Source organism: Leptonychotes weddellii, chromosome 15, assembly GCF_054177405.1.
Source record: "Leptonychotes weddellii isolate Sample4059 chromosome 15, ASM5417740v2, whole genome shotgun sequence".
Classification (NCBI taxonomy): domain Eukaryota; kingdom Metazoa; phylum Chordata; class Mammalia; order Carnivora; family Phocidae; genus Leptonychotes; species Leptonychotes weddellii.
The window spans coordinates 48,947,657-48,960,989 of record NC_138383.1 but is presented as its reverse complement, the minus strand read 5'-3'; the positions used below and the strand labels follow the sequence as shown (position 1 = coordinate 48,960,989).

Sequence of the window (13,333 nt, the reverse complement as noted above, 5' to 3'; positions counted from 1 at the left end):
CCCGGGAAGTCGGGCTTCCAGGGCTCATCCAGCACTCCACTGACTGCTGCAGCACCTGGGGTCGGGGGTGCTAGGGGTGCCACGTTGGGGACGTCACCAGCCGGGAGGCCAAGGGACTTCAGCGTGGGGTCAAGAGTCACCAGCCCTACAACAGGGTGCAGGCCTAGCAGGCCAGTCTATGGCCGGGTCTCCCTGAGCCCATCTGCTCTGTATTTATTAACCCCTTCGGGATGCTGCCACTGCGAGAGGAACCCAGGGGGAAGAGACGTTTCGCACAAGTCGGCCATCTACTTCAGGCCTAGGAGTAAATGACCACGGGAGCGACTGCGGAGCATCTGGGAATTAAATCAAGGGTTGGAGAGGGATCCAAGAGAGCGGGAGCATGCCTCCAGGCCCAAGCCTCGAGGCTCACCAGGCTGACACAGGGATCAAGAACAACTTCCTCTTATCAGCGCCGGGCGCCCACCCGTGGCCACTTTGGGAATCACACTTTGCTCTGCCCAAGGTCAGGCCCTCCAGCAAAGCTCAGTCCATTCCAAATGTACCTTCTCAACTTTCCCGTTTCACCTGCAGATCCTATACCCTTTCCACTGGTTAAGAAAAGGTGTTAGAACACACACCAGCTGGTTACTCATTACACATTTATTGTACATTTTCACAATCTGGATGCGTCACAGAATTGGGGGCATGGGGGGAGGGAAGGGGGGGCAGGGGACACTGGGATAATATGGGGGGGTCTAGAACACAGCACCCCCACCCCCAGCATCTCTCCCTACCCTTTCACACCACAGCTTAGATCTCCCTGCTCCCCCTCCACACAGAAACCTTGAGTGTGGGGGGAAGAGTTTGGGGGGTCCCCTCCAGCAGGTTAGGGACTGCACCCTCAGACCCCTAAAATTGTGCCATTTAAAAAGACATGAGACCCTCTATCACTTCACCTAAGGAGGAGACAACTCTCTGGGCTCAACTGCCCTGGAGAGGGGCAAGAATCCCCATCTTCCAGCAAGTCCCATACACACATTGGCAGTGACTAGTACCCCCGCCCTGAATTCAGGGGGGCAGTCAGAGGAGCTGGGCAGTGATGGGAGCAACACCCCCACAAACCGGGGAGGGGAGTTTTCGGTCCAAACCCCAGCAAGGGTGGGGCCAGATTTCAGGCAGGAATTGGGGGGATTCTCTGCCCTGCCCCACTCCTCCCCAAGGCAGTGATGACCCCCCACACACTGGCAGCCATCTCCCCCAAAAGAGTCAGATTGTGGCCAACCCCCAAACTCTCCTGGTGGGAGGAGGAGGAGGCAGATCAGGCGGATGGGAGGGAGGGAGACCCCATGGGAATGTCGGTTGAGTGCCCCACATGAAAACTGGGGAGCAGGAATGTGGGGAGAGACTCCAAGTGGCAAAACTATTGGTCCATCATGACACACTGAACTCCAAGACACTTATACACCAGCTGGGGGGAGGGGGAGGAGGGGACAAGAGGTTTGGAAAATGGGGGTAGGAAGGCAAACCAGACTAGAGGGGCTAGGAGGGGGTGATTCTGGGGGCCAGAAGAGCCTGGCTCCCCAAAAGCCCAGGCTCCCACCACCTGCAAGTAATGTCATGCAAATGAAAGACTGATACAAGGACCATAGGGACTAACTCCTCAGTAAAAAAGAAACATGGGTTTAAAGAATGAAGAGCAATGGAACAAAAAAGGAGGAAACCAAAAGGGATGTCAGTATGTAAATGAATGCTAATTAACATGCTGGAAGCTCCCAGAAGACCTTGGGATTCTTAGGACCAAGTGGGGCCAGTCTCAGGGCCTCCCAAAGATGCAAAGAAGATGCACCGTGGGAGGTCTGGACAGTTGCTTTTCGTGGGTTTTTTGGTGTTTTTTTTTAATAGGGAGTGGAGGTACAGGGAAGGCCAGGGTGGGAGGAAGGATCAGCTAAATCCAAGGGAAGGAAGAGAGGAAGAGGGACTATTGCATAGCAGATGCAAATGAAGGGATTCAGGGCTGATCAGGAAGAGAGGGAAGGGGAAGGAGGAAAAGAGAGAAGAAATGGCAACCTCAGGAAGGGGTGTTAAGGACAACCGGAAAAATCTTCTAGTAATAAAACTACAAACAGACCAAATATATATAATATTATATATGTATAAATAACAGCTGGCTATTTACAGGGGGGCACACACACGGGGGGACACACACACACGGATCCAGGGGAGGGGGGCTGGAAGATATGGCTGAGAGGTGGAGGAGCGGCTGGGGATGGGGGGGAGGTGGGGAGAGGCCCTTCTCTGGGCAGGGCGGGCTCCTCAGGGGTTTAAGAGCTGAAGTAAACTGTAGAGAGGGAAAGAGAAGGACGAAGAGAGAGAGGGGAGAAAGAAAGAGAGAGAAAGCAGTGTGTCAGGCCTGGCCCTGCTCCCATCCTCCCCACTCCCCAGCCCTCTCAGCCTTAGGTTCTCCATCTGTAAAGCAAGGGGCTGGACTGGTAGGTTCCAAAGTCTCTACAACTCCACGGTATGGCCTTGGGGCCACAGACTCCTAATCCTCTGGGCTCTCTGGGCCCACAAGTTCTCAAATAGTAGGGTGTTTGGCTTCCGAGCCATGTCTCAAGCCCCTGGGCCTTGCCTGCTCTCCCACTTCCCAATTCCAGGGTTCCCGGACTAGGTTTAGGCCCAAAAAGGATCCTCAAGGGAGCAGTGGGGATCTACCAGCTTTCCTGTTTCCAAAAATCTTAACAAAAGTTGCCTACAACCAGGCAAAGTGCAGGCTAAAGAACAGCAAGGTCTGGGGCTCTAGATGAATCAGAGCTGCACTGGCAGCTATATATGCTTTTTGCTGAATAGTTAAAAACTAGGTTAATGACCTTCAAAACCTAGAAGGGGAAACCTCTCCAGAGAAAGGGCCCTAGCCACTCCTGCCCTACTCACCGATGATGATGATGAGGATGATGGCGCAAATCACTCCCAAGATGATCATCATCTGGGGGCGAGAGCGGGAGGGGGGGTCAGTGACAAAGACCATGACACTCCCATTCACCCATCAGTTAGTTCTCACACCAGCCCTCTTGCATGCCTCCACCCTTACCTTGAGGTTTTTCCACCAGTATTTGCGCTTGAGCTTGGCTGCACTTGTTTCAAACTGGGAGGCCCCTGCCTGGAGTGCATCTGCACGGTCGTCCAGCTCTGACAGCTTCTGGTCCCGCTCCAGGACCTTGTCCACGTTCACCCTCATGATGTCCACCACCTGGGGGAGGGGTCCACGAGGCAGGGGGTGTGCCAAGGCCGCCTCAATGAGGGCACTCCTCAACCATGCACCCACAGAGGGAACATGCACCCCGATGTTGCCAGGCTAACATGCCAAGGACACACAGAGAACATGCCTAACACACCTGGGGACATGCAAGGAGCACACATCAGAGGCATGCTGACAGTCAGACATCTCGGATGTCAGAGCAGCACCCTCTGTGTACTGAGCCTCAAGCAGCCTGTCCATCACCCGACCACACCTGCCGGGACTGAACCGCCCCAGGCTATCAAGGCTGACTAACACCCCAGCGCCGTTCCAAATGCAAGCTGAACAGGGAAGGGGCAGGGTATGTCTTTGTCCGCAAACTCATAAACTCATCACCTCCAACCCACGATGGGCCCCCCCGCCGGTTTGCCAACCCCCAGGGTCCTTCCCACTGCCTCGGCCACCCCCCCCCCCACTCACCTCATCCACCTGGGCCTGGGTCTGCTGCAGTCTCCTGTTACTGGTGAGGTTTGGAGGGGGCGCAGGGGGGCCCCCCTCCCCAGCCGGGGCGGCAGGGGGGGCGGTGGCAGCGGTAGCCGACCTGAGGGGCAGGGTCGGATTAAGACCCGAGGCCTGGAGCCGTCGACCCCGCAGCCAGGGCTCCGCCCATCCTCCTGTCCATCCCTCCGTCCCTCCCTTTCTCCTTCCCCGGAGGAAGGCCACCCGATGGGAGCCCTGGACTCCGTCCGGCCCCGCCGCCGCTTAGCTGCGTGACCTTGAATCAGACCCCCTCCCCCCTCCGGGCCTCAGTTTCCCCGCCCGTCAAAGAAGGGCGACCTCAAAGACAAGGTCCGGGGTCGACCCGAAATGACAGGCGGCGGCGAGGCCAGGGGCCGGAGGACGCGGGGCCCGCTCCCTCCCGCGGCCACCGCCCGCGCGGCCAGCCCGGGGACGCGGCGCTCTCCAGCCGCCCGCGCGCAGTCACGGGCGCCGGCCGAACCCCGGGCGCTCCCCAGACCGGCTCCCAAGGGCGGCGGCCGGTGCAGGCGGGCCCGGTGCGAGCGCGGGCGGCCGACTCACATGGCGGGGGAGGCGGGTGGGCGACTCGGCAGCGGCGGCGGCGGCGACAGCGACGGCGGCGGCGGCGGCTCGCGCTGGCTCCGACTGGCGCGGGCTGCCCGGGACGGGAAGATGGCGGCCGCACGTCACCCACATCCGGGCACTGCGGGCGGGGGCGGGGCGCGGCGGGCGGTGCGTCGCGAGCGGGGCGGTGGGGGCGGGGCGCGGCCGGCCGGGCGCTGGACCTCGGGGGCCCCGCACCTGGCGCAGCTCGGTGAGCCCCGAGCCCCGGCGCTGCGGCTCCCCGCACCCTCCGCCGACCCGCCCGGTCGGGCCGCAGCCCTCACAGTCGCCCCACGCCTCTGCCCCTGGTCCTGACGGCGCCCCTGAGCCCCAGGCCACGTCCTCCCGCACCCGCGAAACCCGTAAACCAGTCCGCACCCCACATCCCCCCGCAAGGCCTCGGGCTGCGCGCGGGCCCCAAGGCCGGCGACCGGCTGCAGCGTTTGCAGTGGCCGGGGGAGGGGGGGCGCGGGAAGGGGCAAGTGCAGGTCGCCGGGGCAATGCGGGTAGCTGGGACCCTGCTGCAGAAGTGGGCAGAGCGGCGGGAGCTGGTGCCCTCGACCCGCCCGGCGGGTGGGCGGCTCAGGGGAGGCCTGGGGCCCCTGGCCGCTGAGGAGCGGGGTGTGAAGGAAAGGAGAAGAGGCAGGCTCTCCCCCTCACCCCAAGCAAATCACTGAAGTGTGTAAGCTGCCGCTCCTCACAACTGGGGCTCAGACCGGGGGTGCTTGACTGAGATAGGGCAAGGTTAAGGCCGAGGGCGGAGGGCCCGAGGCTGTCCCGTGGGGCTGCTTCACGTGGTGGCCGACCGGCCAAAAACCCAGCTCTGCCCCAGAGTTGGGTCAGCTCCCAGGCAACAGAAGGAGGGCTCAGCCTCTGATCCCAGGCTGCGACGGAAAGGGGCTTTGGGGGCTTTCTGCTTGTTTTGTTTTTCTTTAGGGGAAAGACAGTAGGCAGGGGCTGCCCCTACAGTACCCAGGTACAAGATACTACTTTACATGTGGATTAACCTCATAGCTGTGACCTTGGCCAGTTCCTGTCCTATCTCTGGGCTGCACATATATTACATTTGTAGGCACTACATACGTGTTAAATGGCTTGATCTGGAACATGGTAGAAGGAGATTACCCATGCCCCCCTCCATCCCCGACTGGTCTCTCTTAGATCCTCTAAACAGCTGCACACACTCAGTCCGCTCATTCCCAGCAGGCCTGGCACTTCAGAGACAAGATGGGACCAGATGAGCCGCCTATCTTGTGGGGTCGGTCAAGGCAAGCCTCAAAAGTGAAGGAGGAGGTGTCTTGGGGGAGGGATCATGGTCCTGGGCCAGGGGTGCTCATCGCATCCCTGGAAGGGGAGCAGAGAGAGGCTGGTGGCCTTGGTGTCTGAGACAAATAGGAGCCAGCTTCTTCCCTCCCCCACCCAGGCTTCCCAGGGTGTGAGAGCCTCCCCCATGCAGCGCCCCACCCCCTCCCAGCAGAAGCCTGGGGACTGGCTCTGCCACCAGAGGTGTCATTTCCCAGCTGTCTGGGGGAGGTGAGTGAACAGGGAGCATGTGTTGGGTGTGGGGACTCAGCAGATCTAAGATAAGACACTCTCAGCTCCCTCCCCCCTCAGAGGGGCAGCCACGTCCCTGGTTCTTATGCACAGCCACCGAATGTCTGGGTGGCTCGGCCTATGTGAAAAGGGAGCTCTCGTCTGCTAGCTTTTGCTTTTGGGCCCTGAGACTACTCTATTGTCTAGCCAGAGAACAAAGAGGCCAAATCCCAGGCTTTTAAGTTCAAAAGCTGCAGTGTCTGGGTCTAAGATGGGGAAGGAGTTACAAACAGGCAGAGCCCCCACCCCCACCTTCCCCACTACCTACCAGCTAGTGGAGGACCAGACAAGATGTTAGACATTGTTTTCGGAGTGGGATCTTCATTTTCCCCAATGGCCAAGTCCAGAGGACTTGGAAGGGACAGAACCCAGAACACGTTTGGGGAATCAGGGCCACGGAGCCTGGCTTGGAAAGCTGGTACATGGCTATTGGGTCCTGGGGGCAGCAGCAGGAGGGTAGAAATGAGGGCATGTCTGATCCATGGAGGTGGGGACCCGGGAGGATTTATCTCAGAGAGAGGACTCTCCCTGCCAACCCCCCTATGCCGCGGTGCTAAGGGACTCCCCAAATTTAGATCAATGGTGGAGGCAGGAGAAGGGGATGGCGTGGGATGACGGAGTTCACCTGGAAATGGATAAGGGAATGTTTTCTGCAAGCAGTAGGATGAAGACGCAAAATAGAAGTTGAACTAAAGAAAAATAGAGTAATATCTTTGCAGACTGAGACGGTGGCTTCTGCATTTGCCTGCTTCGGGGTTCGGCGGCCAAATCTCTGGGCCCCGCTGCTAAGGCTCATTCAAAAGATGTGGGAGGGGGCCCCGAGTTCATTTCTAACAAGCACCTCTGGTGACTCTGATGTAGGTGGCCCAGGAGAAAAACTTGAATAAACGTTTTCTCTTATGTTTTCCTCTTCAAACGACAGCGGATTTAGACGTTGGGGTGGAATGGGGCCGGGTCATTCCCACACTGGCTCATGAACTCGTTCCATCCATGAGTCAAACCTGACCACATAGTAATTAATTTCAGAAACCTAGTGTGTCCCTCAGTGTTTGTAAGGACAAGGCCTTCTAATTAGGAGCAGAAGGGGTACGCTCTCCGGAATGCTGCCTGGAACAGGGACCCAGGGGCTCGCCTCACCTCTATCCCTATCAGCTATGAAGGCCTGTGACCTCTGTGATCTCTGGCTGAGCGCTCCAGTCCTGGAAGGCTTGGGGGCTGCCTGCCCAGCCCTGGGCTCCTGGAGGGAAGGAAACTCCCAGGAGCCTACCTCCTCGAGCTAGGAGCTTCACATGGATTTCCACGTGAGCTCCGTTTTTTAATTACACACTAAGGTGACTGTATTCTCCTTGCAAAATATTAGAACATTTAGATATAAAGCTGAGGTTCCCTTGGCCACCCCCCAACTCATCTGTCTTTTTGTTTTATGCCCTGGAAGGTTTTTCGTACTCTCCTTTTTTGGGGGGAAAAAAAGGTTTTTGTGATATTTGTTTTTTCATTCCCCAAAATGCAATTTCTTCTCTCATCTCTCTGACAATAATAATTATATTTTTATTATTCGGTATTAGATTTTAAACTCGGTAATAGGTAACACAATCAAAAATCAGAATTCAAAGGTACAAAAGAATGATAACATAGCCAACCCTCATTCTGAGCTGATTGTAAATCCTCCAGAATGGTTGGTGTGGAGATAAAAAGACATAGATGCTTCTTTTTTCTTTTTAAAAACACAAATGCTCGCAGACTATATGCATTAAACCCCTTCCTTTTTTTTTTTTTTTAGCTTTCCAATTATAGGCTATTTTTTTCTTGTGCCCCCCCCACCCTGTATCTATCTCTGTCTCTTACAGTTTGTTTTTATTTTTATTGTTTTTGAGAGAGAGAGAGGGGGAAAGAGAGAGAGTGCGGGCAGGGGTGGAGGGAGAGGGTCAGAATCTTACTCAGGCTCTATCTACGCCCAGCATGGAGCCCAAATCAGGGCTCCATCTCACGGCCCTGAGATCATGACCTGAGTCGAAATCAAGAGTTGGACACTTAACTGACCGAGCCACCCAGGTGACCCCCTTCCAGTGTCTTTATTTATTTATTTATTTATTTTTAAGATTTTATTTATTTATTTGACAGAGAGAGAGAGACACAGCGAGAGAGGGAACACAAGCAGGGGGAGTGGGAGAGGGAGAAGCAGGCTTCCCGCAGAGCAGGGAGCCTGATGCGGGGCTCGATCCCAGGACCCAGGGATCATGACCTGAGCCAAAGGCAGACGCCTAACAACTGAGCCCCCCAGGTGCCCCTTTAATTGCTTTTTTTAACATATGGGAGGATTCTCTTTCTCATTTTGCCGGCCTCCCTCAAACGTCTGCTGGTCCTTGGCTTTAATAGGGGGCCACCAAGAGGCTGATTGGAAGATGTGTGTGTGTAGCGGGGAGAATTCATTGACCCTTGGCTTTCCCGTAGGACAGTGGAAGCCTTTTCACAGGGACTCCGAAATGTTGATGGGTGGCAGGCTTTCTCCGGGCCTGTTCAGTTTTTATGAGAGATGCCTATCCTCCATTCTCCATCCCCACCCTCACTGCATGTGGAGGGAGCAGAATCTGGAGCAGGGTGGGGGCTCCTGCTTGTAGCCTCAAGCCTCACGTCTAGTGCTCCTGCTGTCCCCAAGTCCAAAGCCTCCCTGAAAATCGGGATGTGGGGGATGGTGTGTGTGACTCAGGTGTAAGAGCTGAGGGAACGCCAAGGGTCTCAACACTTTGAATCTGGGTTCTCAGCCACCCCCTGGGTTCAGCCAGGCCTTGACCCGGGGATCCGGTGACCTCCAGGACCTCCAGGATCTCCAGATGTCACGTCCTGACTCCCCCTGCCCTTGCTTGCCCACCATCCCCCTTCAGCCACTGTTGAAATCTCCTGTCCACTACTCTCTCTCTGGTCTCTTGTTCCTTGTTGATGTATCCATCTTTGACTCCTCTCCTGTTGTTTACTTCCGTTTTGGAAGAAAGAGAGGACAACACTCGTGGCCAATCTTCCATATTTAGCCAGAAAGCTCACCATAGTTTAGTCCTTCAGTGACTGGCTTTTAGGTTGTTTCCAATTCTTTTGCTCCTATAACAGTGCTCTTAGGAATGCTGTTGTAAATAGTCCCCACGATCAGCCAGCTCTCAGGACAATCCTATGAGGTGGGTACTGTCTTGATTTTACATTTGGGGAGAACTAGGCGCAGAGAAATGCCTTGATGGAGTCTTTGTAAGTTGGTTAGTCAACTTTCTTTCACATTTGGAATATCTCTTTAAAAAGTTTTTTTGTATGAAACATACATATATAAAGTGGTACCATCTTACCCTGTTCTCCCTGCCCAAGTGCCACAACACAGTGCCAGAAACAAGGCTGGCGAATGAATAATGAACGACAGTGGACTAAGGTTTTGGCTAGGAGTGTTGTAAACGCCAACCAAGCAGAGCAGGCAAATGGATTGCTAATGGTGAGTGCCTAGGCACCTGTTTGGGGAGAATGGGTTCGGGCAGGGCCTGTGTGCCCACTGTTCCCCGTGAGGACAGCCCTGCCTGGGCTGGTGGGCATTTGGGACCATGGGTGGTGGGAAAGCCCGGTGTGGGTACCACAAGACACAGGCAGATCACAGTCTTCTGGACCTGGGAGGCCTCCTGGTCCCAAATCCTGACTGCAATCCTCTATTCATTAGAGACTCACTGGGGTTTACAAGTTCCTCTGTGTGTGTTGGGGGGAACTGGCGGGGGGGCTCCGGACTGTGGGGAAAGGGGCCACATCCTTACTTCCCCTCCATCTCACACACCATGTCCAGAGCCTGGCAGGTAGAAGATGCTCAATGAAGACTTGCTGGCTTTTTTTTTTTTTTAAGTAATCTCACACCCAACATGGGGCTCGAACTCACAACCCCAGATCAAGCATTGCAGGCTCTATGGACTGAGGCTGCCAGGCACCCCTCAATGAAGACTGAGTCAAGTGAGTTGGCCTGACAGCCAGGAGACTTGGGTTCTAGCCCCAGCTCTCCGTCTCTGCGTGAAGTTAATGGCCTTCTCCTTCAGCCTCATGTTCCTCATTGGTGGGATGAGACCTCTTTCATTCCACTGCGCCAGGCACTGTGTGGGCACCGGGAGCTACAATAATACACAAGAAAGATCATCAAAACACAGTGTGTTTGTCAGTTAGACCTCAATAAAGCTGAAAAAAAAAGAGAGAGAGAGAGAAAGAGAGACAATAACCCAAAACATCGCGATCTTTGATGGAAGTAACAATCAAGACACTTGCCAACACGGCTCCAACAGACTTCAGCCAAGAAGGAGAATCTGAGCACTCTCCTGTGCTGCAACTTCACTGGAAATAGCAGGAAACAGGCACTCACGTGATGTCATCAGGGATCTGCTTCTCCCTTTCTAAGGTTTGCTGGACTCTGACTTAGCTTCATTTCCAGGCAGGGAACATCAGCTGCTGCGGGCTCACATTCTTTAAAAACGTTATAGTTTTGTCTTTTCAAGTAATGCGTGTGCTTCAAGATTCCGTAAGTTCAGAAGAGCACCTGGAGAAAATCTCCCTCCTGCCCTGTCTCCCTGCCCCCCCTCCAGCTTCTGTCCTCAACACCAATCTTCCCAGTTACCGTGGCCTCCTTCCAGACCTTCCAGACACGGGCAGGGCCCATGGTTTCCTCTTTTTACCCAAATGGAAGCAAACCATAGGAACCATTCCACAAGGTCCTTTTGTCACTTAACATATGGAGATTGGTTTTGCTTTTTTTTTTTTAAGGTTTTTATTAAGTAAACTCTGCACCCCATGTGGGTCTCAAAGTCATGACCCTGAGATCCAGAGTCCCACGCTCCTCCCACTGAGCCGGGGAGGGAGGGACAGGACCCTTCTTGGAGGTGGTTTCTTTCCTGACTGCCTAGTATTACATCGTAACGTAATTCCACCAATCTCCTGTTGACAGTTTGCCAACTCAAGCAAAGCTGTAAAGAATAATCTGCATGTTCCCATTTCACCTATGTGCAAATATGCAGGGCTAATTCCTAGGAGTGAAAACCCTAGGTCAAAAGGGTAGGAGTATTGGTGATTTTGATTGCTTTTGATTTCTGTGACTATTGCCAAATTGGGCTCTGTGGGTGTGTTACCCATTTTTACTCCCACCAACAAAGAGGTGAGGCCTGTTTCCTTAAACCCATACCCTCTTCAACTCTTTTTTTTTTTTTAAAGATTTATTTATTTGAGAGAGCGAGAATGAGAGAGAGAGAGTACATGAGAGGGGGGAGGGTCAGAGGGAGAAGCAGGCTCCTCGCTGAGCAGGGAGCCTGATGCGGGACTCGATCCCAGGACTCCGGGATCATGACCTGAGCCGAAGGCAGTCGCTTAACCAACTGAGCCACCCAGGCGCCCACCCTTTTCAACTCTTTTTTTTTTTTTTTTTAATTTTATCCATTTATTCATTAGAGACAGAGAGAGAGAGAGGCAGAGGGAGAAGCAGGCTCCCAAGGAGCAGGGAGCCCGATGCGGGACTCGATCCCAGGACCCTGAGATCATGACCTGAGCCGAAGGCAGACGCTTAACCATCTGAGCCACCCTTTTCAACTCTTAATGAAAGGCACCCCACCCTTTTCAACTCTTAATGAAACTTTTTGGGCATTACAAATTAAGTTAAACACGATTTGCATTTCTCTTATGGTGAATGAGTTTAGGCATCTTTTCATCTATTTGAGAGTTCTTTATATTTCCTCTTCTGTGAAATATCCATATAATTTTTCTGTCCTTTATAATTGAACTATTGGTATATTTCTTTTTTTTTTTTTTTTTAAGATTTTATTTATCTATTTGAGAGAGAGAGAGAGAGCACAGGAAGGGGGAGAGGTAGAGGGAGAAGCAGACTCCCCGCCGAGCTGGGAGCCCCTGACATGGGGCTCGATCCCAGGACCTGGAGATCATGACCCAAGCTGAAGGCAGACGCTTAACCACCTGAGCCACCCAGGAGCCCTACTGGTATATTTCTTATAGATTTGTAGATTTCAAAATTAGCTCTTTCTCTGCAATATGAATTATAAATATTTTCCCTAGACTGTCGTTTATCTGTTAGCTTTTGCTCATGATTTTTTACCATGCATACTTTTCGCGTTTCTAATCCATATTTAAATGCATCAGGCTTTTCTTTTAGGACTTCTGCGTTTTGTTTTCATACTCAGAAAAGTCCTCTTCATTCCAAACTATTTACTGCTGTGGTATTCTTGCCAAAGATGCATACCCTCAATCCAAATGGAGAGACATTCGGCAAAACCACTCACCAGGACTCTCCAAACGTTGTCAAGATGGTGAAAGTCAGAAAAAAAGGAACTGAGGGACGGTCTCAGGTTGAAAAGCCTAAGAGTGACAAGTAAATGCCATGTGAAATCCTGATTTATTTATTATTACTTTTTTAAAGATTTTATTTATTTAATTGACACACAGATAGAGAATACTAGCAGAGGGAGCAGCAGGAGAGGGAGAAAGAGGCTCCCCGTGGAGCAGGGAGCCCGATGCGGGACTCGATCCCAAGACCCTGGGATCATGACCTGAGCTGAAGGCAGATGCTTAACCAACTGAGCCATCCAGGCATCCCGTGAAATCCTGATTTAGAGGCTGAGGCAGAAAAGGGGAATTAGTGGGAAAGTTGGCAAAATTCACATCAGAGCTGTCGATGAGGTCATAGTATGGCAACAACGCTAATTTCCTGGTTTCCATAATCATGACGCAGCCACGCAAGATGTTAACATCTGGAGGAGCTGGATGAAGGCTATACAGGAGATCTGTACCATTTTGCAACTTTTCTGTAGGTCTGAAATTAGTCAAGATAAAAGGTTAAAAATGTCAAGTTTTCTTTCGGTCCTTTTATGCTTGTATTTTTTTACAGTCACCTTTGATCTATTGGTAATAGTGGTGTAAGGTATTGATCCATATTTTCCCCCCAGATGGCTACTCAATTTTCTTTTTTTAATTTATTTTTTATTTTTTATTGTTATGTTAATCACCATACATTACATCATTAGTTTTAGATGTAGTGTTCCATGATTCATTGTTTGTGCATAACACCCAGTGCTCCATGCAGAACATGCCCTCTTTAATACCCATCAGCAGGCTAACCCAGCCTCCTACCCCCCTCCCCTCTAGAACCCTCAGTTTGTTTTTCAGAGTCCATCGTCTCTCATGGTTCGTCTCCCCCTCTGATTTCCCCCCCTTCATTCTTCCCCTCCTGCTATCTTCTTTTTTTTTTCTTAACATATATTGCATTATTTGTTTCAGAGGTACAGATCTGAGATTCAACAGTCTTGCACAACTCACAGCGCTCACCAGAGCACATACCCTCCCCAGTGTCTATCACCCAGTCACCCCATCCCTCCCACCCCACCCCTTACTCCAGCA

General features: G+C 52.9%; 2 protein-coding genes across 2 annotated transcripts in view; both read right to left on the bottom strand.

Moving 5' to 3' along the window:
- Nucleotides 1-624: 624 nt before the first annotated feature.
- Nucleotides 625-4,386, bottom strand: VAMP2 (vesicle associated membrane protein 2). The gene is made up of 5 exons (XM_081805761.1): nucleotides 4,298-4,386; nucleotides 3,698-3,818; nucleotides 3,071-3,229; nucleotides 2,914-2,965; nucleotides 625-2,320 (listed from the first exon to the last, which is right to left on the bottom strand). Coding segments are annotated over exons 1-5 (351 nt in total). The 5' UTR covers nucleotides 4,300-4,386; the 3' UTR covers nucleotides 625-2,303.
- Nucleotides 4,387-12,322: 7,936 nt separating this feature from the next.
- The window catches only part of TMEM107 (transmembrane protein 107), an 8,965-nt gene continuing 7,954 nt past the window's right edge, over nucleotides 12,323-13,333 (bottom strand). The window contains exon 6 of the transcript XR_004077257.2: nucleotides 12,323-12,749. The gene's annotated coding sequence lies outside the window, so the exon portion shown is untranslated. The remainder of the gene's footprint in view (nucleotides 12,750-13,333) is intronic.